This window comes from Rhyacophila brunnea, unplaced genomic scaffold (genome assembly GCF_057557595.1).
Source record: "Rhyacophila brunnea isolate RB1 unplaced genomic scaffold, BYU_Rbru_1.0 scaffold_12, whole genome shotgun sequence".
NCBI lineage: Eukaryota > Metazoa > Arthropoda > Insecta > Trichoptera > Rhyacophilidae > Rhyacophila > Rhyacophila brunnea.
The window spans coordinates 20,586,598-20,608,304 of record NW_028232774.1 but is presented as its reverse complement, the minus strand read 5'-3'; the positions used below and the strand labels follow the sequence as shown (position 1 = coordinate 20,608,304).

Here is a 21,707-nt window from a genome sequence, read left to right as displayed (position 1 = left end):
AGAAAGCAGTAGTTCTTCAGCAATTCACAAAAAAATCAAAAATATCTAGAGGTGGACTTAGCTGATTTTGAAATCTAGTGAGTCTGATTGGATGTTAATTGCAACGGATACTGGGTGTGTGGGTGATATGACTATATTAATAACAGGGTGATACAAGAGCGAACTAGGCAGCCTCTCATGATGCGACGTTGTACCTGACTCGGCCATGTACTGTGAACGCCTTACAACCTGGATTGCATGTTCTTAAGCCCAACCAAATTCCGGCGTCGTGGAAGGCCGTGAAATATCTATTTACAGACTGTATACGGCGAAGATAATGGATGCTGGCATGTGGCATGACCGGGGGTCTAAATGGACCGGAGCGCATCGGAGCGCCGTTCCGATTAGTGAAATCGATAAAATTATCGCTGTCTCGTGGAAAAAATATTTTGACCATCTGAGCAAGAGGTTATATAACAAAAAATCTAACACATTTATTTTTATAAAATATACATATAAACTATTTTAATATCTTCAGAAAATTATAGAGCGCTCCGGTTCGTAAACTTTTCCATTTCGAACGCTGCATGATGCCTGAAATGACGCAATAAGACTGGCGAGCGACATGGATTATTCTCGGAGGCGCTGTGTGATATCCATATGCTCCAACTTAATGGCGGTCATGGTCAAAGAAGAAGCAAAAGAAGAAGAAGGATAAAGCTAAATATAAACGAACACATTATATGCATATACCCACTAGAAAAAATCCGACGCAAGTCGACTAAGATTTTTTGGATTGCGGGTGGGGGGGGGGGGGAGAGGACAAACTCAACGACTGATGTTTTTTGTTTTTGGAAAGAAAACTAAAAAACTTTCCACTCTTAAGGCATAGACACACATGCGAGTGAAAAACATGTTTATTTCGAGTAGCTCGAATGCGAGTTACTCTGGTACTTGATGGTCTGTCTACACGTTAGCTTCGCGCTCTTCTAGCTACAAATACATAGATAATATATTACTAAACCGGTTCGCATATCTAAACTCGTCTCATTTACAACATGTCGAATACGTCAACATGACGATTACCGTCATTCAAAAAAATATACGTTATCTTATGGACTTCGTACACTGCTGGAATGAAGCATTTAAGTTTGAAAAAAAAGAGCTGGTGTTGATAGCAACAAATTTCACGCGACTCAGCCTGCATGGCTCGCCATCCATGTTGCGGTTACGCATGCGCACACGCTACGAGTCAGCCATTCCTACTCAGACGTCAACCTCGACGGTTACCGTATCTCATACACGAATCCACGTCCAAAATGTCAGCTGAGCGCAACAACATTTACATCATTCAAGAAATTGAGAAATATCCGTTATATAATGATCATCCTAGATATGCCTAATTGACGGATGGACTTGGTTAAGATTGGGAGACTGCGATGGCTAGGTCATGTGCACCGTATGAATGATAATGAACCGGCAAAGAGAGTGATGTCCAGCAATCCAATAGGACGTAGAAGAAGAGGGAGGCCAAAGATTCGCTGGTTGGATGGAGCTGCCAGTGACTGCCGTATTCTGGGGGTACCAAATTGGAAAGCGGCCACACTGGATAGGGACAGGTGGAGGGAGCTGTTGGAGGAGGCCAGAACCCACACCGGGTTGTCGCGATGGACCTAATATTTTCGCCCTCTGCTTCAATGTATGCGATACCAATACATAATATTAGACGTAGACATTTTCAGTGACGTGCTATGTATTTTGTATAAGAAAATTTATTTTTCTGTATACAATAATTGTATGTTTATTGTTTTCAAAATATTATTTTTCAGTACAAAATTATACTTTATTATTTTATATATTATTCTCTTCTTCTCTCTTGTGAAGGAAATATTTGTTATAATGTAAATCTTATGTTGCGAATGTCTTGAATTTAGATTTGTTTCTTGAGTTTAGATGGCCACAATATTTTGTTTTCTTAAATAAATAAATACTGTTTCGGCGTTTGATGGCATTTTTGCGTTTGGCGACTTTGACGTTTCGAGTGGTTACGCGCGGACGCTGTCTGTTGAAAAAAGTCACGAAAATCTTGTGAAAGAAGTGCACAAATCTCCAATTCTCGAGAATAAAATATTTTTTTATTCTCAAATCTAAAGAAATGAAAGGAGTCAAAAAATTACTAACTGTACTGTGGAAAACCACTGGAAACACTAAAATAAACATATTTTAAGCTAACTTTGCTACCTCATCGAGTTTTTGCATTGTGCTTGGAGGTCATATGATCCTCGATATTGTAATATAACTGTTTTCTTTTGTCACCCCTGCTTATTTTACTTTCTCGCATAATCTGTAAAGCAACATTTTTCCTTTTGATTTCGCTGATTCAACTCGCTCTGTCGAAAATGTGTACTTCCAACCGCCCACCTACTTATTTCGTATTTTTTTTTATTCCGGTTTCAGGATTAAACGAAAACAAGAGAGAAATATTTTTGTTGTTTCAATGGTATAAATTTTATGGTAATTTTTTTCAGGTCTGCAATTGTGTTTTTAGGATTGGCGAAAAATATATACCATGCCTTAATATAAAAGTCTTGTCTACAGTTTGGAATAATCCAGCATAGAATTCGTATAACACTGAACATAAATAATTAGTTGCTTTATTCTATAAGATTACCTGATCTTATTGTAAAACTTAATAATTAGTCTCAGCACAGAACATTTTCTTTTGTCAGAATCATAGCCAATGTCTGGTACCTAATGAATATGACAAAATAATAAGATGGGACGGATGGGTCCATAAAAATAATCTTCCTGCATTTCTGTATCTTTATATATTCAGCGGACGAAATTAGTATTGCTCTGCAAAGTGTCAGCAGGTCACTGCGATTTTGGAGAGACAATTTATTGACCGGCAAACCGATCATTAATCACATCATGACCAATGGAGTGTGGAAATACTCATGTAATCATGTAGGTGGAGTCCTACCTTGTGCATAGTAACACCAGTGATAGATTAATAGGTACTTACTAATATTTAATATATAGGATATTGAGGTAATATTATTTATAATAATTTGTAGGTATGCTATTTTTGTAATAAAATGTGTAGTAATTATTGTGGATATGTATAGAGAAATACCCGCGAAAAAAATATATTAGATATACCTACTTACATTTAGTTTTAGTGGAATCATAGTACTAAATCTAAAAATAGCTGGTAGTTAACAAAAAAAATCTTAGCTAAAATGTTTCCTTATGATAGAAGGATAATGTATTCTCCACCTACCAGAGGCAACTAGTGAGATAATATTAAGTAGATTCGATTTGAGACTTTTTTGTGTGTTTTAATTAATAAAAAATACGAAAGTATATTAATTTTTTTTATTGAAAATAAAATATAAATTTACATTAAAAAACGTTATAATACGTGAATTCATTGAAGGATCCCGTTATATTATTACAAATTATTTTATGATCTATAAAAAGGAAATTTATTAAGTTGTATCTAATGTATTGAAAATATTTTTGAATAATTGATAGTTTTAATGCTTTTATAATTATTAAAAAAACACATCGATTTTAATAAGAAATAAAAATATGTACAAAGTGAAATATTCCCACCACGGATTGTAAAAGTTAAATATAATATTAATTAACTGAATTTAAAAGCACTTATAGTTTTCGATTATTTATAGATGTTCTAATTATGAACCAGAGATAGAACATTTGTGTCGACATGTGACATGCTATACAAATTTGATTATAATATATTTTTTTGAAATTATTTGCTTCTAAGATAATATGACAGGTGATCAAAGATAAATTATTGTTCTAAAATTTAAAAACAATAGAAACCTCAGAACTCAGATATTTTTAGGAGGTACCGGTTCGGGTTCAGAATTCTCAATATTCGAAATCAATGGTTCCGCTTCCGGTTTCTTACATAATTAAGGGTGTTTCGGATATGGTTTAGTTTTAATTTTCAGCTCTAGTATTAATTGACTAAGTGACATCTGCAATAAAATTAATGGTGGATTCCTCATATTATTAAGACCAACTGAAGTATATCAACTGTTTAAGCGTCCATTGGAGAGTAAATTTTATATCTTACAAGAAGATGTGGTGCTGCCGATTTCTCAGAGAGATGAACACATCATAACAAAAAATCTCACGTAGGTACACCGATGTATGTCGAAAAAGAGAAAAAACTTACAGCAACATGAATTATTTTTGTTAAAAACACGATTACAATATTTAAATATCTTCAAATAAAGATATTCTTCTTTTGAAATATGGTTACCGTGTTAGTGTAACTACACTTTAAGGGTTCCAAACCGGTCGATCGTGAAAGAAAATAATGATTTACATATTTTAATATTACGACCAAGGATGAAAAAAATAATATCCCGGTCTAAAATAATAATGTGACGTTACGTTGATACAATTGAAATCTTCTGATATATGAAAAGTACTAAATCCAGAAAACCACTCATAATTAAAGGACGTCTATCTTCAAATTAGGAGGATATCTATGCCTTCAATGGATCCCATCGCACATGGGAATTAAGGGCAATGAAAGGGCGGATGATCTGGCAAAGGAAGCTGAAGAAGCGAATCGCAACTCTGCGATGAATGTCATGTTTTAGAGGACATTGTACATATAGCTACAATGCCCTAAATATGAACTTCACAGAGTACAGATGCGAATTACGGATATCTATGAGAATGTCAATGAATTGAAACGTGTCCTGGCAGTGGGTAAGATGGAATAGCTAGGCAAAATTGTAAAGTTATTTAACAGAATAGGAGTGAGGACCTGATCGACGGATCCCCTTCTAGAAGAGAAGAGGCGATATGACAGCGAGTCGCAGTCAAAGCCTCGGTAAAATCACAAAAAAAAATCTTCAAATTTTATTATATTATTTTCGAAGTACCTACATATCTATATGAATCTTCATTTTCTCATAATATGAAAATTATTAAAACTAAAAATATCAACCACGTTTAACGAATATTTACTCTGATGACTGCGTTTTGCAGCAAGAAATTTTATGCCTAACTATTTGAAGCTTACCAATGTCAAATATCTCACTATACATACTAATAAAATATATTTGAATTTATGAAAAACTTTTTGCAGATATTTAAGGGGGGACATGCTCAGCGTACGTCAAAATGGAGCTTTTATGCTATTTTCAAAGCATCATCCTGGACATTCCTTAAACGTTGTAGATAATCTATTTACATAATTTTGAAGCCTTATTATCTTTTATATTTATTTTAAACATTTGATGACTGCATAAAGTATTTTTATTACATAAAATAGTATTCTTTTAAACCTCTCGCTCTAATGTTTTAGAATATAGTCATATTTCAGTACGTCCATGTGAAGTGTTGTTAAAATTTTTTATGTTGATTAATTTTTAAAAGCATTTATAAAACCATTAGTAAAATTTATGTCGACATTATTATAGTGAAATATTTACAATAAAAAATTATATTGATAATCTCTGTGATCCCAAATTTGACAAGAATTAGGCATTTTAATATTCAAAAAATGAGCAAGATTTACACATTTAAATATTATTTTAAAGATATTGATTATAAGTTATGTCTTTGACCATTAAAATGTGATAAACATTCTACGAATAATGTTTGCTATATAATAATTATTGACCTAAGAATAAGGTAGTATTTTTTTGAAATACGCCATTTCTATTAGCATTTCCCAGTAGCTAAGCTACAACATACGGCCGTAGCCATAATTGACAAACGATGAATGAAGTAGGGAGTAAGATCATATAAACGCGCGTGTTTGAACATGTACCTAACCGATTTTTTTTTAAAACGATACATGTTCAAACACGCGCGTTAACATGATTATGGGCCGTTAATGATATTTTGTATTTTAAAATAAATATATTTTTTAACTTTAAAGAACAAAAAAAAAAGCAACACCAAAAAGTCTTATAAGATTCTTAAGTTGATCATCTCGAAAATTTAGACAGAAAGTAGCTCCCAACCTCAAAAAGGTTGGACACCCTTGCATAATTTATATATATACATAAACGCGTATCATATGCACTACATCGCTGCATATATTTTACTGTAAGATTAACATATAGCTTACCTAATATGTATGCAGGTATCGATCACACGTATACTTAATCATGTAGTATTCAAGTATTGATAGTAACTGTAGGTTTAGAGACCTGGCTGCATATTATGTATGCATGTATCGATCATGTAAGCTTAGTCACTGCTCGTAAGTAGAATCAGTATTTGACCGTGATCAACGATGGGTTGCTCTGTAATATGAGGGGGTAGTGGTTACGAATCAGTGACGAGATATGATTTAACAAAAAATCAGATATTTATTATATTATATCTTCTTGTATATTATGTCAGTAGGTATTCATTCGTATTAATAAATATCATCATCAGGATTACCTCAATTGAGAAAAATTAATATGCAACTGGTAGTCGTAATATGTCATACAATCATGAAAATAATGTGTCAAAAGTCTGGCGAGTCTTTAAGAATTATTCTATATCACACGTTTATAAAAATAGAATATTATATCAACATAATTTAATAACGGCCTTTTCCGATTTTCATATAAATATTACTTATAATCAAGGCCGTCGCATCGAAAGAAATAGTGCATTATTAATAAGAGTTTGTAATATGCCACTAGATGCCCCTAGTAGACTGAGTCTCGGTGAATGTAAATTGAATAAACCCTTGAAAAAGAGAATGAAATGACATTGAAATACTATGAGTTAAACTCAATTGGTAGACCCTCACTTTTTACTAACCGTATTTATTTCCACCTTCTTGAATTTACAACATGTCGTTCTTTTTTTCCAAAAAAAAATCTACTTAAGTGTCCTGTTGAGATCGTCTTGAATTAATAATTTGCAATGGCCTATTAAAGCAATTGAAATAATATATTTATTCAATTTCAATACTCAATATACATAAAATTTAGTAACGTGTTGCGAAAGCCTCAAAAGCATACCTATTAGAAAATAGCACTCGGATCGGTAGTTTAATAATAAGGCACTCCAAACTATTTGAATCCCACTTGGTTCAAGATTTTTTTCTAATAGGGATATTTTTATATCAGTTCCTATTAAAGTTATGTATTTTGTAATAACAATTATTATTATTATACCTTAAACCTTTGCTGCTTCTCTTTTTTCTGAGAGTGCGAAGAAGTCCAAATCGGTGAGAATGTTGTTGAGACCTGCCATCATGCATGCCTTTCACCGAGCCAATAAAAACGATGGCATGTATTGAGATTTTTTTAGTGCTGTTGTTTTGACTATATGAGTTTATATTTGTTATTATGATTATGGTTTTATTTGAATATCTCTACATCCTACCGCCATACGACTCATACGAGTGAATGAATGAATTATTATTTATTTTTGTTGTTGTAATATTCACTGTGTATTAATGTTGTCCAAAACTGCACTCTTCCGGTGAGTGCAGTTTGGTATTCCGATCATTGATCATCGCAGTGATGTGATGTTAGCAATTCTACTCGTAGCGATTACAGCCGTAGCAATGCCGTCCGTAGCGCCCCGATTCGCAGCGCATAAAACCGTAGAGCATCGGACCGTAGCGTAGACCAGAATGACTTTATGAATTGCGCGAATTTATCATATGGTATGGTGCGATAAGATGTCGAAAATGAAATGTGGTAAGCCATTTCCTACCAACGTTCCAGTAACAATAGAGCACGAATATATATTATACAGTTATTGCTATGTTCTTTTAATATGGTCTACTTATTCCATAAAGTTTAATATTAGATTACTTATCTACCTACTTTATAGTGCAGTGCTACTTATGGTAAAATCCTTCCCACAAACAATTTGGGTGTTTTTATCGGGCAATGATTAAATTTTCTCCACAACCAAGCTATGGGAAAATAATTTTTCAGAAGTTTTTTCATACCTACTGATATTTCCATAAGTACCTACATATAATTCACATATAAATAAAGGATATATTTTATTTAAATAAATTAAAATTATTGCTGTAACCACTTTCTGTGGCCTGGTTAAAGGTTAAACTGGTGGATGTGACTCCGACAAAATATGGCAATGCATGGCAATAATAATAAATAATTTCCTAGTAGTGTATTTAGCAATGCATAGGTTGCTTATTTTTTTGTATACAGTAAAGATTTTATTTTTTATCCATTATAAATTTTGTAAATAGTTATGCTAAAAAATAATATTTTTCATCCGTCATTCCGTCATTTCCGTCATATATTATGTCGGAGTTAGATTGTTCAAGATGTTCATGAAGAAGTTTTTGAATGTTAAGACCCACCAAGGGTTGTAGTACCAAATATGATGATTTAATTAGGCTTAAGAATGTCACCTTTTTTATTGAACATCCATAGTTTGAAAACTATTAGCAAGTGCAAAAACGTTCAATACTTTGAATAAAAATACAAAAGTTGATTGCCAATAAGTAGCACAATTTAGAAAGCGCTTCAAAAAGTAAGGTAAAAACCATTAGTTAACTTTAGGATAAGTAAAGCATAGTAGTCAGAATACACGGCCGCGAATTCCGGGGGGCGCAGATTCGAATTCGAATTCGGTGTCGTATTTTTTTCAAAAAGATTTTTCTAACAATTATATATTTCTCAGAAGTGTTTTCAAATTATGTATATTTAATTTGTTTTTTATACACATTTTATATATACATATTATATATTTTTGTAATTGGTAATTTCCTCAATAATAAAAAACAGTAATATTAAAGTGTTTAAAAATAGTTATAGATTGTAAAAGAAAGAAATGGGTTTGCCAATTCAATGAATTGGAAAGGCGAAGAGGTGACCGGATCTGGAGTGGCAGAGGCATTTGCCGGTCACTTTAGGTCTGTCTACGCAAGTAGTAGTCCGAATCTGGATGTTGCCTCAACGTCAAGAAAACCATCACGCGGTGCCCAATCTATTGATATCCTTCCGATTGATGTTGCCATTGTGTTTAGGTTCATTAAAAAGCTAAAGAACACACGATCTTTAGGACCGGATAATCTCCCAACATTTTTTTTTAAAGGGGTGTATTGACTTTGTCCAAGGCCCGCTTTCATATATATTTAATCTTGTGATGGAGACAGGTATCTTTCCCGAATTGTGGAAGATGTCAAAGGTTACTCCAATCCATAAGAGTGGTACCGAGTCATCAGTGGAGAACTACAGGCCGGTGGCTGTTCTCTCGGCACCCGCAAAAGTTCTTGAGATGATCATGCATAACATGATTTATCCAAAAATTGAGTCATTTATAATGAATGAGCAGCATGGATTTAGAGTTGGCCGATCAACGGAAACTAACCTGATGGTATTTGTAGATATGTGTCGTCAGCACTAGATAGAGGCCATCAGGTTGACTGTTCCTACAATGACTTCTCAAAAGCGTTTGACAGAGTCGATCACGACATCCTGTTGGAAAAACTCCAACTAATTGGATTGTCCGATCGTTTTCTGAAGCTATTCGGGAGCTATTTTAGGAATCGTCAACAATACGTATCGTATGGCGTATATCAGTCACAGACGTTCAATATATTTTCTGGTGTCCCTCAGGGCTCAAACTTGGGGCCATTGCTGTTTACGATTTTTATAAATGACATAGCAATGGTCATTAAAAATGCTATGTTTTTGTTGTTCGCTGATGACCTGAAACTCTTCATGGAAGTTGTCACCTTGGACGATTGTCGTCAACTCCAACTTGATATAGACAATATATTAGATTGGGGCAGGCGTAACAAACTGGACTTATAACTCTGTTCAACCAAATTGCTTCGGATGTTGATATATTCCATCTACGTGAGAATGAGTATAGGTGGACGTTATTTTATAAATTCTTAAAATAGGGTCTGCTTAACTCATCCGGTGTACTTCCTTGTACCTATATACTTAATATTTTTTTTGTATTTACACATTTATACTGTAGAATAACTTAATATTGCATAATTACAGTATTACATAATACTGTTTTAATAATATTTCTTTGTTTCTAAATGTCATGTTGTGAACGTCTTAAACTTATAATTTGTAATGTCCACAATATGTAAAATAAATTAAAATTGAAATTGAATATCACAAATATGCACATAGAGCACTTAATGTACGAGTATGTTTTTGGTATATACTTACTCAGGTGAGGGTCTGAAAGCGGCAGAGGGCAGGTGCTTTGCTTGCGCAGCCCGCGCCCTCGCTAAGAGGCCCATCACGGTTCTCTTTGTGGGGCTCATGCAGGACCGCGGACCTCCAGCCAGGAGTGGTCGCTTACGGCCCATTGCTACTGCGCTCACAGCTATAAAACATACAAAACCATTAGAATTAAAACAATATTTAAATTATGAATTTAGAAAGTAAGTACATTGGATATCAGTGTAATTAAAAAAAGGAATACATACATACAATTCTTTTTAAAATACAACCATTGACGGTGAGGTTTTTGTACAGGTGTGGTAATCCTGCGGTTTTGTATACCATTAAGTACGGTCTTTTGAATGAATCAAAATTTAAACCCCTAAAATCCTATCTTTGTAAGGTGAAATCTACGCCTATTTTAAAAAAAAATGATCACTAGGTTTTTAATACCTCTGATGTAACAGTTTTCTTAAAATGTTTTTTCTTATATTTTTTATTCGTTTATATTAGACCCCATAGATTAGTGAAATAGTTAATGTTCTCTATACGATAAAACATAATTTATTATAGAAACCTTTAATGTACGTCGGAGCTAATAAAAACAATCAATATTCGAAAAACACCACCCACTATTTGTATTTAAATAAGTCACTTAGTTATTTAGAGACTTAAAAATAAAGTATTTTTACCCGTAAACCAGTTTTTTTGTCTTTCTTACAAAAGTTCAATTTTGTTACATATTATAAGGTATTAATAGCTCAACAACTTTTTTCACATTATTCCTAAAACGTCTCTGCTAAGAAAAAATCTCAAAATGTTACCATGTCAATAATAATATAATAATTCAAGTGACACGATCCAAAAATAATATAAAAATAAACCTAAGAGGTGAAAAATAAATCTTTCGAGGCATCGGTTTAACTTACTGTGGTGGGACGGGGTGGCGAGATTTGAGGCACCTTTTCATCTCATTTTGTAAAATAGTTTCCGTTTTATTGGGGCGTGAATTCACGAATGAGTGATCTGTCGCGCGGGAAATTATTATTAGGGGAAAACCCTCGACGGAACTATCGCAACGTTTCATTTAAAGCGTCCCAAGTCTCGAATGGCGCGAAGGTATTTATTGATCGAAACACTGATTGACGAGACTGGAATCTTTCACACGCTATTATTGTATCCAGCCCGGAATATAGATGGAAACTTAGATAGAAATGTTGATATGGCGTATTGAGGTGACGGTCGAACACCGTTTCACGTGATAACATGATGTACGACACGACGGAGTTTCAATTTAAAAACGAAATTCACCCAAAATTACGTAAGTACTTGCGTACAAAGAATGTAAGCAGTTTTCAGTATCGTACGGCCAATACATGCTGAAAATCCCAAACATCCAAGGTTCGTATAACTAATATTACGTAAATATTATTTTTTAAGAATATATCTATACTTCATTAGTTGCCCGATAACATAATATAGATATAGAGTTTCGTACAAAGAGTCCTGAAATTTCCCATTTTATACTAAAAATTTCCACATTTAGGCAAACATACGAATTTTCAATCAACCAGATTAAACGGTTAACTAATCTATATATATATAAAAGAAAGTCGGGTTAGTTACACCATTTATAACTCGAGAACGGCTGGACCGATTTTTACGATCTTTGATTTGTTGGATTTGTCTCAGCCCCGAATAGCAGAATAACTATTAAAACATCGGAAAAATTCACGGAAAAGAAAATTATGAATAAAATAAATTTTCTCATACATTTTGAACAATGAACCATTCGCGCATTCAAAAATAAAAGAAAATCACAAAAAATTTAAATCCGTATACAACGCCATCTCTGATACATGACAGAAACAATAAACAAGAAACAAACAAACAAAAGAAAGAATGATAGTCGAAATGTCTAACCGACAATGGTGTGGTGTGCCCAACATTTCGTGCTTCATGTCAACAGCTCAATTTGCTTGAAAACGATACTCATTGCGATATGACAATCGCTGAAGCAATTGTTTCTGCATCACTAAGTCAGATACGCACTTTATTTACTATCATTATTTCGACATGCTTCCCATCGAATCCACCTGAACTGTAAAACAAATACAAGGATGACATGTCAGAAGACATTTTACATCGAATTCGTGTCAGTTCAGGGAATCCCGATCTCGAGGTGAATGAGGAGATACATAACCAGGCTTTGCTTTTGATCGAATACATGTGTTACCTCATGTGCGGTAGGTTTTTAGTCAAGTTAGGAATGCCAACGCCACATCGTGGAATGAACGACGCTTTCAATCGAGAATTGGAACGTGATCGTGAATATGATCGAGATGCATTGAACCAATCAGTTCGAACGAATGTACCACTGTTGAACCCTCAACAGAAGGAAGTGTACGATACGTTAATGAAGGCAATTGATGATGGAAATGGTGGCTTATTTTTCCTCGACGCGCCTGATGGAACTGGGAAGACATTCCTCATGTCATTGATTTTGGCTACTGTTCGTGCGAGATCCGAAAATTCTGTAGCAGTTGCTTCTTCTGGGATAGCGACCACGTTGTTAGAAGGATGCCGAACGCCTCATTCAGCGTTGAAATTGCCGACTGAAAAACCGACATTTTGTTAGCAAGTAAAATCATCACCTGGGATGAATGCACAATGGCGCACAAACGCGCATTGAAAGCACTGAATCGAACTATGAAAGATCTGCGCCATGACTCAAGAAGTTTTGGAGGCGCAATGGTTCTACTATCTGGCGATTTTCTCCAAACACTACCAGTCATTCCAAGATCGACCGCTGCTGATGAAATAAATGCTTGCCTCAAATCATCGACTCTGTGGTACTATGTGAAGACACTTCAGCTGACGACAAACATGCGAGTTGCATTGCTAAACGATCCATCTGCCAAAGATTTCTCCAAGCAATTGATGACTATCGGTAACGGCCGTGTTCCTGTTGATGAATCGAGCGGATTGATTTCGTTTCCGCTGAATTTTTCTAAATTTAACTAAGGACGAACTCATCAACAAAGTGTTACCAAACATCATTGCTAATCACAAACATGACAATTGGTTGAGTGAACGAGCATTCTTGCGGTAAAAAACAAAGATGTGGATCACTTAAACTTCACAATTCAAAATCAAATCGTTGGTCCACTGCATTCCTTCAAATCTATCGACTGTGTAACAAACGAAGACGAATCAACCAACTATCCAACTGAATTTTTAAACTCATTGGATCTGCCTGGCTTGCCACCGCACAATTTACGACTGAAGGTTGACTCGGTAGTCATCATTGAATTGAAATTGAATTACAATATGTGAACTTACCAGACCCAGGATTCGAACCTGGGACCCTCGACACTATAGACCGGCGCTTAATCCACGCGGTCATCGTGTGTGTACAGTTCAATATAATTAAAATACTTTTCATTTTGATTTGATTTTTGCACATTTATTGAACTTATTCATTTTGAGTATTCATTTTAACTTAATAAAAAACTGAATTTAATTCAGCTAATAAGTTAACACAAGATTATTGATTCTGAGGCGGTACGAAGTTTGCCGGGTCAGCTAGTTATAGATAAAATAATATAAATGCAAATATGCAGTATCCCGCAAGGAAACGTTTTTAATGCATAGTAAATAATTACAAGATAAAAAAAACTTTTTATATACAACGTTTTTAAATTTTCTGTTGAATCATATAAACTTGACTTGACTAGCTTAAACGATCATAGAATACTGAAATGTCATATTGTCATTTCATATTGATTTCCATAGTAACGCACGTATATATTAATAATTTAGTTGCTGGGACCCCAGACCCCTCTAGCAGCCAATAATAGTGTTTTACTTTTTACGGATTTCTTCCGAAATAACTTTTCATACAAAACAGAATTAACTGAAAGTGAATTCAATTCTACTTAAAGTTAATTAAATTGAAGAAAAAAATGAAGTTAGTTAAAAATCGATGCAAGATTTGTACTGGATAAACAACCACCGAAAAAACTAGAATACGAGCTAATAAAAACGTTGTAATAAAAAATGCCATGCAAGCAATATTTTTGGTTATAGGTGAGTGGAAAGAATACGTCATTATCAAGAAAAGTGTATAAAAATGTGACTGGAATGGAATATGGAATATTATGACAAAATTTTAAGAAGGTGGATTGTTTTTAGCATCGGTTGGTGATTGCAGTGTGCAATTTTCCACAATTTTTCATTCGACTTTCCCAAAATGGGGAAATTTTCTACGATCTAAGAACACAGTGAAAAACCGATGAAGTGAAAATCAGTTTGATGTTACATAAAATATTATGTACCAATATAAAACTAAATTAGTCAAAAGTCGTGACCACGCCCCCATGGGTACCTCTTTATATCTGCATATATATTATACAAAGCAGTGACATGGACTTGATTCTAAACATTTTTTTAAAGTTCAACTTACTTAATCGGTAAAAAATACAAGAATTTTTAAACATACTATGACATATAATGCAATTCTCTAGAGTGGTACGAATCGATTTATTATTCAGCTCGTAAGATAACAACGTGAGAAACATACTATAAAATTATTGATCAAGTATATAAATTATGTCAAAAATAACTTAAGGAAAAGTCTATTTTTAATATGAAACACCCTTAAATGTGTCAATTTCTTTTAACTCATTCACTGCGGATCTGTTAATTACTAATTAATTACCACATTTAAATAACATGATAATTATATCTAATGGCCATCTAACGGACAACGCAATAGTTGCGTTGGACGCACGTAATTAGTTTCAAGCGAAAGTTCTTATTGATGTGATTCATATAAGCGAATATGTAAAATGTAAAACAATTAACCGAGCTGATGAATAAGTAGCGAGTGTCCTTCTAAATCTTTGAACGTAGTCATATGAGAGATTATTTCTTTATAAATGTTGCTAAACTGCGATAATTAATTAGTTACATAAATTATTGCAATGTTTGCAACACGCAGTACTCAAAAATGTATTTACATAAGTGAGGAGCAAACATTCAAAAAGTGATTTGTCACACAGATATTGAGCTGAGATAATCACGAAAAACATATTGTTTAATAACCTAGCCTATGTACTCAAAATGGTTTTTTTTATTATAAAACTATTTAATAAAGGAATTTTAATCCTCGTATTTTGTATAATCTAAAACTCATGGAAGTGGTTCATATTTTGATTTGAAATTTGGACAAAACATGATTTGCATGAAACTTGTGGACAAAATATCATTTGAATGAAAATCAAGGCATTTCATTTATATCATATATTATTTTAATAAAATGTATTAGGGAGCATATTGTATAATATTATGTACAGATTGTTAAATAGTAAAATGTTCTGGCTCCACACAGTCACATATGACCTCCTGCTCTTTTATATTGACCGATGGTTCATCAAAAAGTTTTTTTTTGTACCATTCTAGTCCTCCATCTCCGAGATTCTTCCAGTCGCCAAACATTACTTTTACATCATTTTTCTTCTCTTCTGATATGAAATGTGATAAGGGCAACGTGTCCGGTTGCACTCATTGCAAATGTGAATAAGATATACCTTTCTTCACCAAGTAACTGTATTCTTCCGGGCTATATAATATAATGAAAATGTGTATTTCCTTTGACCAGTACACGTTTTTGGCTACGTGGTATTATTTCTACTCTTAGTGATAATCGTTTTAAATCACTAATGGATGACAAGTCTTTATACAGTTTATTCAGGGACTTAGTGTCCACTATGTTCCAGTCTTCACCCAGCACATTTACTGGGCCGATTCGTTTACACACTTCTTGGTATTCCTCCGGTGTCAAAATAGTTTGCTTTTTTCTTAACATTTGTGCAATGCAACCATCACAAAACAGTCGAAGTAATATTTTCCCTTGGAAATCCATATTTCTTAAATGGTGCAGCAAAGCTGAAGTTATTTCTTAACTACCTTTCCCAGCTTTTTCTTCTATCCAGGTATAAAAATGTGGTATAGAATATCTTTTTTTTTGCTTCAGATCGTTTCCCACCTGTAGAAATCCTTTTTCTAGAGCAATATTGGCTTGGCCAACTTTGATATGGTCCACACTATCTTCTTGCATCGTAAATTGTTATAGTAAATTTAATTTTTATTAACATCTTGTTGAAAACACAACCTCTTTAAACAATACTGTCACTGAAGTCACAGCTCACAGCTACCGTGCAAAATGTGATTAGTCACATATGCAATGTGGCTTCTCCTACGCTGTGATTGGTTAATAGGACAAAACAATGTATGATTGAAATCGAGTGCTGGAGAAATCATGGTTTGCTTGAATGTGTCATTTTTAGGATAAATTTTTTATAAGATAAAACGTTCTTTGAACACTGATTCTGGTTTCCTTTCATAGATTTCAATATGAATTGACAATAAACAGCATTTTTCAAAATGTGTGACAAATCACTTTTTGAATGTTTGCTGCTCAAGTATAGTGAACTTTACAAATTTCAAATTCGAGACGTTTACAACAAGACATGAAGAAACAAAACAATAGTCGATATTAAAACAGACCCTATTTTAAAAATTTATAAAATAACGTCCAATTAAACCCATTCTCACGTAGGTGGGATATATCACTATCCGAAGCAATTTGGTTGAATACAGTTATTTCCCTCTCAATTAGCAGTTCCATACCTTGGAAGAACAAATAACTGATGCTCTAAATTTCTAAGATAGTTATCAGAGATACACAGGTCATTAGGTACTACAGAGAAAGGAAGATTCGTAGGATAAAGCCACGGATAGTATCCATACAGCCTCAAGTATACGAGTCTCAAAAATTACTTTTAAACGTCGTACTGCAACCGACGCGGGGTCCAAAAATAGACCCACTCTTTAACGCTCAGTGTATAAACGTTGAAAAAGATGTTCAAGTTCGCTGCAAGGAAATCTCTGAATATCTTTTGACGGCTTTTCCTTATAGCCAATAATATATAACCGTCAAAAGATATTCAGAGATTTTCGAGTAAGGCAGTGGTCAGCGCGGTAGGTTCTGCGAGTCGTTCGGAGGCTGTGCGGGGCGAGGCGAGTGCGATACCAGGGCGATACTGGGGGATGCGACCTTTCGTCTCTTTAACGGCGCATTTTAGTGGCGGGCGTTTTATCTGCTTCGAGTGCTTTTGCGGGTTGAAAGGAGGGTCGGGGGGATTTCTCATTTTAACCCTTTCACTGCGAACATACCAATCACATTAAACCGTTGAATCCCGGGCACGTCTCTACACGCGGTCGTGATCGATGGCGGTTTTTTAAACAGAGCGCATGCTTTTCATTAAAAATAAAGTGGAATCTTTTTATAACGATCGTCGTACATCTTCTGCCCGCATGTAACTAAAAAATTGAACTGGTCCTTAAATCTCTTCGATTATATGCATGATTTAACGATCACTTTCACCATAGAGTTTTAGGCTTAACTTTTATGATTTTTCAGTCATTGCTATTTGAAAAACAATAAAAAAACGTTTAGTATAAAATTCAATATAAAATGACAATACAAAGCTTGGGAAAACAGTAATATACATACATCGTTTTGGATATTTTTTTTAGATACCTACGTATTGATTAATTAAAATATAAAAGTATCGAAAAATTGTATTAACTTGCATTAATTTATTCTGAATTCTATTGACAGGCCCTCTTAGTAGTGTTGCACTGTGCAACTAAAAAGTGCAACTTGAATTTGCCTCCAAGATTTAGCACACATAATAATATATGCAATTTATTCTAAAACGTCAATATTGACATATCTATCAAACATTCAAATTTGATAAATGCAATAAGTTTCAAAGTCGGTCAACTTCACCATAATATTTTCTCATGATTCTGTTTGTTGCCAATTCGATTATATTGTCAGCTATCATTTTTCATAGTTTTAGATCAATTTAAACATGTTTTATAACAATTTTAACTTGAACTAGGTCATTATTTTTTTTCGCGATTCTCTTTTCCTGATATTTTTAATATTTATGTACAATATTTTGTTGCAAATAAATAATCTTTTTCCATACTGAATGTTCTCCACGGATTTTTGTGGTAATCTTGAAATGATTATTTATATAGATAACCATCTTTGAAACCAATAGACTCAATTTAACAATAATACGCAGCAATGTTGACTGATATAATAAGTATCCAAATATAGTATTCCACGAATAATTTACAAGATTTTAAAACATTCTTTATTAAATATACATAATTCTGAATTTTAAATAGATATGAGTACCCGGCACTATATTTTATTTCATGCAGCTGAAGTGTTTATGTTAAATATACCTACATAATTTGAATATGTCTGAATAATTAAGATTTTTCTATAAGCATTATTCATTGCATCACATACTTAGTCCGATTGGGGTTTGTTTAATTAATTAAATTTATGAGTCATCTAACCACGGTTCCAGGATCGCATTCGTTAAGGCGACCCGACCAAATCATTTAAGTGATTTTAGCGAAACGTTTCGAGGGACGTCGAAAGGGTTATCGGCGCGTGGCATTTTATAAGCGCCTTGTAGCACGTAACACGTAACGCGTCACGTGACTTCACACGTGAATTCTTTTACCGCGCATCTCTCACTCAAATGGAAACGAATACCGTAAACGTGAAAGTGCCGTAGATTTAATGATAAATTTATCGCTTCTCACACTATATAATATTATCATTATCCATTGGATAGAGGTAAACGATGGGGTAACCGAAAAGAATAGTTTACACTCGCGCGGTTGTACTTACGGGTGTAAAATAGTTGTAAATACATATAACAATAGGATACCGACATACGATATCGATAAAACTTCAATAGCTTTGACATGATAAAATAGCTGACGATATAAAATTGTATGATAAATTAATTGTATAATTTTACAAACATTCCATTTATTAACTGCGACTATATGTATATCGATTATAAAACATATAATTTGACAGATGATCTAAGTCTGGTGTTGTCTGAATGTTGTCACATTAGACAATTATTTCCACTATAGATCAGTGGCGAAGGGTGACTTTTTCAACGAGGTAGGCTGTGGAGATCAGAGAAAAAGAACACACTTGTCAGGTATACTTACGGTAAATAACAAGTACCTACACATTAATTCGATGAAGTTCCAATAGCTCACTGACGACATAAAATTGAGCGACGAGTTTAAATTATTATGCGTTTTCCTAAACATTTATACACATCAAAAATAATTTTGGTACTTAAAATTTATTTTTATTTTTAAAAACAATCTAAGTATATTTATTTATATGTGCTTGAACACCATAGATTTTTTTAATTTACCTATCTAATTATTAATTATTGTAATAATATATTTTACAAAAACATTTAGGCTTATACATTAGTCTATCGTTTTGTATGCAATGCTCCAGACATTATTGAGGTCACGTGATATAAACTCCATACAGAAAAAACATACACTTTTCCCGGCAAATAATTAGACACATTATTTGTTAAAGACAGAATATGTGGCATATTCTTTTAAACTTTTAACTGACGTGTTGTTATCTGTATTTATTATAAATACATTCCTACTCTCCTACATATACGACAGATGTCGTTGGCAAATTAAAATATTTTTATAAAAAAGGTAGGTTTTAATAAATAATCGCCTAGTATGGAGTCTTTGCCACTGCTGTAGATAATACATATTATATTGTGGAGACCGGTATTTTCTAAGATTTTTAGAATGTGGTTTCGTAAGTTCTGGCCGAATTCAAATGAGCAATACCAGGTGCAGTTAGACGAATTGTTTTCAATATGATATAGTTAGATATAGTCGTATACGGAAATTTGTACGTAAACAGTTCACCGCAGGACACTTATTCGTGCGCCGCAGTACGTGAAACATGAATTCGTGTAACATTTAATCAAATGACGAGTTTTTCGTTGAACATTTCACCGTGGAGTATATTTGTACGTATGCTACAACATGTGACGAATTTTATGAGATATATTTACTAGGTTAGGTTAGGTTAAGGTTGATCTAATTGGAACAGTACTATTTGCAAACTATCGCCGCATTTTGTAAGATACGTACAAATGTATTCCACGGTGAAATGTTCAACGAAGAACTCGTAATTTGATAAAATGTTATACGAACTCATATTTCACATACTGCGGCGCACGAATAAGTGTCCCATGATGAACTGCATATGTACAACTTACATGTAACCAGTTTGTGTGCTTAATTCCATGTAAGATGTAAGAAACTTTGATAGATAAAGGCATCTAGGAAAGGAGTTAATAGCGTATTATACGTTTGGGAAGAATTGCTTTAGTCATTATTGTAACTCAAACTACTATTGTTAGGGAATATATTATGTTTAATTATGTGACATTTTATAAGAAACTATAACAATTCCTATACGTATATGAAGTTAATTCTCAAGCAAGATAATTTATGCGGGTTGTGCGGGAATTAGGAGCTGTGTAAATATTTACTTTTGGACATTTAATCTAACCATCTAACGAATGCGTAAATTCCTTTTAACTTAAATACTGTAGGGACGAAGTTTGCTTGAATCGTAAATTGTGGTCATGCTTGTTTCATCCTATTATACTTTTTGTTATATAATGATATACTAAACATGTATGGTGTGAATATATAGGGATACTAGGACAATTTTTACATCTACGTCATAATATAAAAGAATTATCTACTTATTGCGATATTGAAGAATTTCTGTGTCATTAAAAGCAATACAAAATATTGTGTACACAAATTTACTCTAACAGTAAAAAAAGTCTACAGTCTACAATCAGAAATACTGACAGCTGTTTAAGAAAATGATGTGACTAGAGTTCGACGTTGAGAATTCGAAAATAAAAGACATTTTACGTAAAAATATTTTTCATCCATAAATAATAAAAAAAAATCTACGTTTTTTTTCGCATGAAAAAAAAACGAATGTTGAAGTTATTAAACAATAAATTACTTCCTGGCGTATAGTCCCTCAGATAATATACAGATAACAAAAAAAACTGCAGGAATACTAGCCGATGTTTATAATACTAGTGAAGTCAATACAGTGTTCGTAAAAAACAGGAAATATTTCTTGAACGTGTCCTATCCGTAGATAGTTTGTCATAGCAAGACGCCAACCATCAAACGATGACAGCCTGTATTTAACGGCGCCGGCGAAACCCGACCTCATCTCAAACACAATTTCCTTCGAAGCATTATGAACACGATGCCGAAGGAAGCCAGCTTTTATAGTCCAAGCAGTTGCCTCATAAATCGTTCGAGGTGACCTATACTATAGCCTCATCATAGTATTAGTTCTTAACTTCCCTGCAATAGAATTATTTTGTTACATACACGCATATATAGTGAAGGTAAATAAAACTTTTAGGGTGTGTAATTGTTAAGCCTATTCTCCGTGAAGCAATGGCGAATAGTGCTTGCTGGGTGGGGTAAACGATTTGTTACCGAAAAGAACACAGTTTTTCGAAATAATACTTTATTTGGACATTGAGAAAAGCTTCTAATTATTCGGTA

General features: G+C 33.6%; 1 protein-coding gene across 1 annotated transcript in view; it reads right to left on the bottom strand.

Moving 5' to 3' along the window:
• The window catches only part of LOC147077888 (uncharacterized), a 525,490-nt gene that overhangs the window by 27,495 nt on the left and 476,288 nt on the right, over positions 1 to 21,707 (bottom strand). The window contains exon 8 of the mRNA XM_085940151.1: positions 10,158 to 10,317. Within this exon, the coding sequence (XP_085796277.1) occupies positions 10,158 to 10,317 (160 nt within the window). The remainder of the gene's footprint in view (positions 1 to 10,157; positions 10,318 to 21,707) is intronic.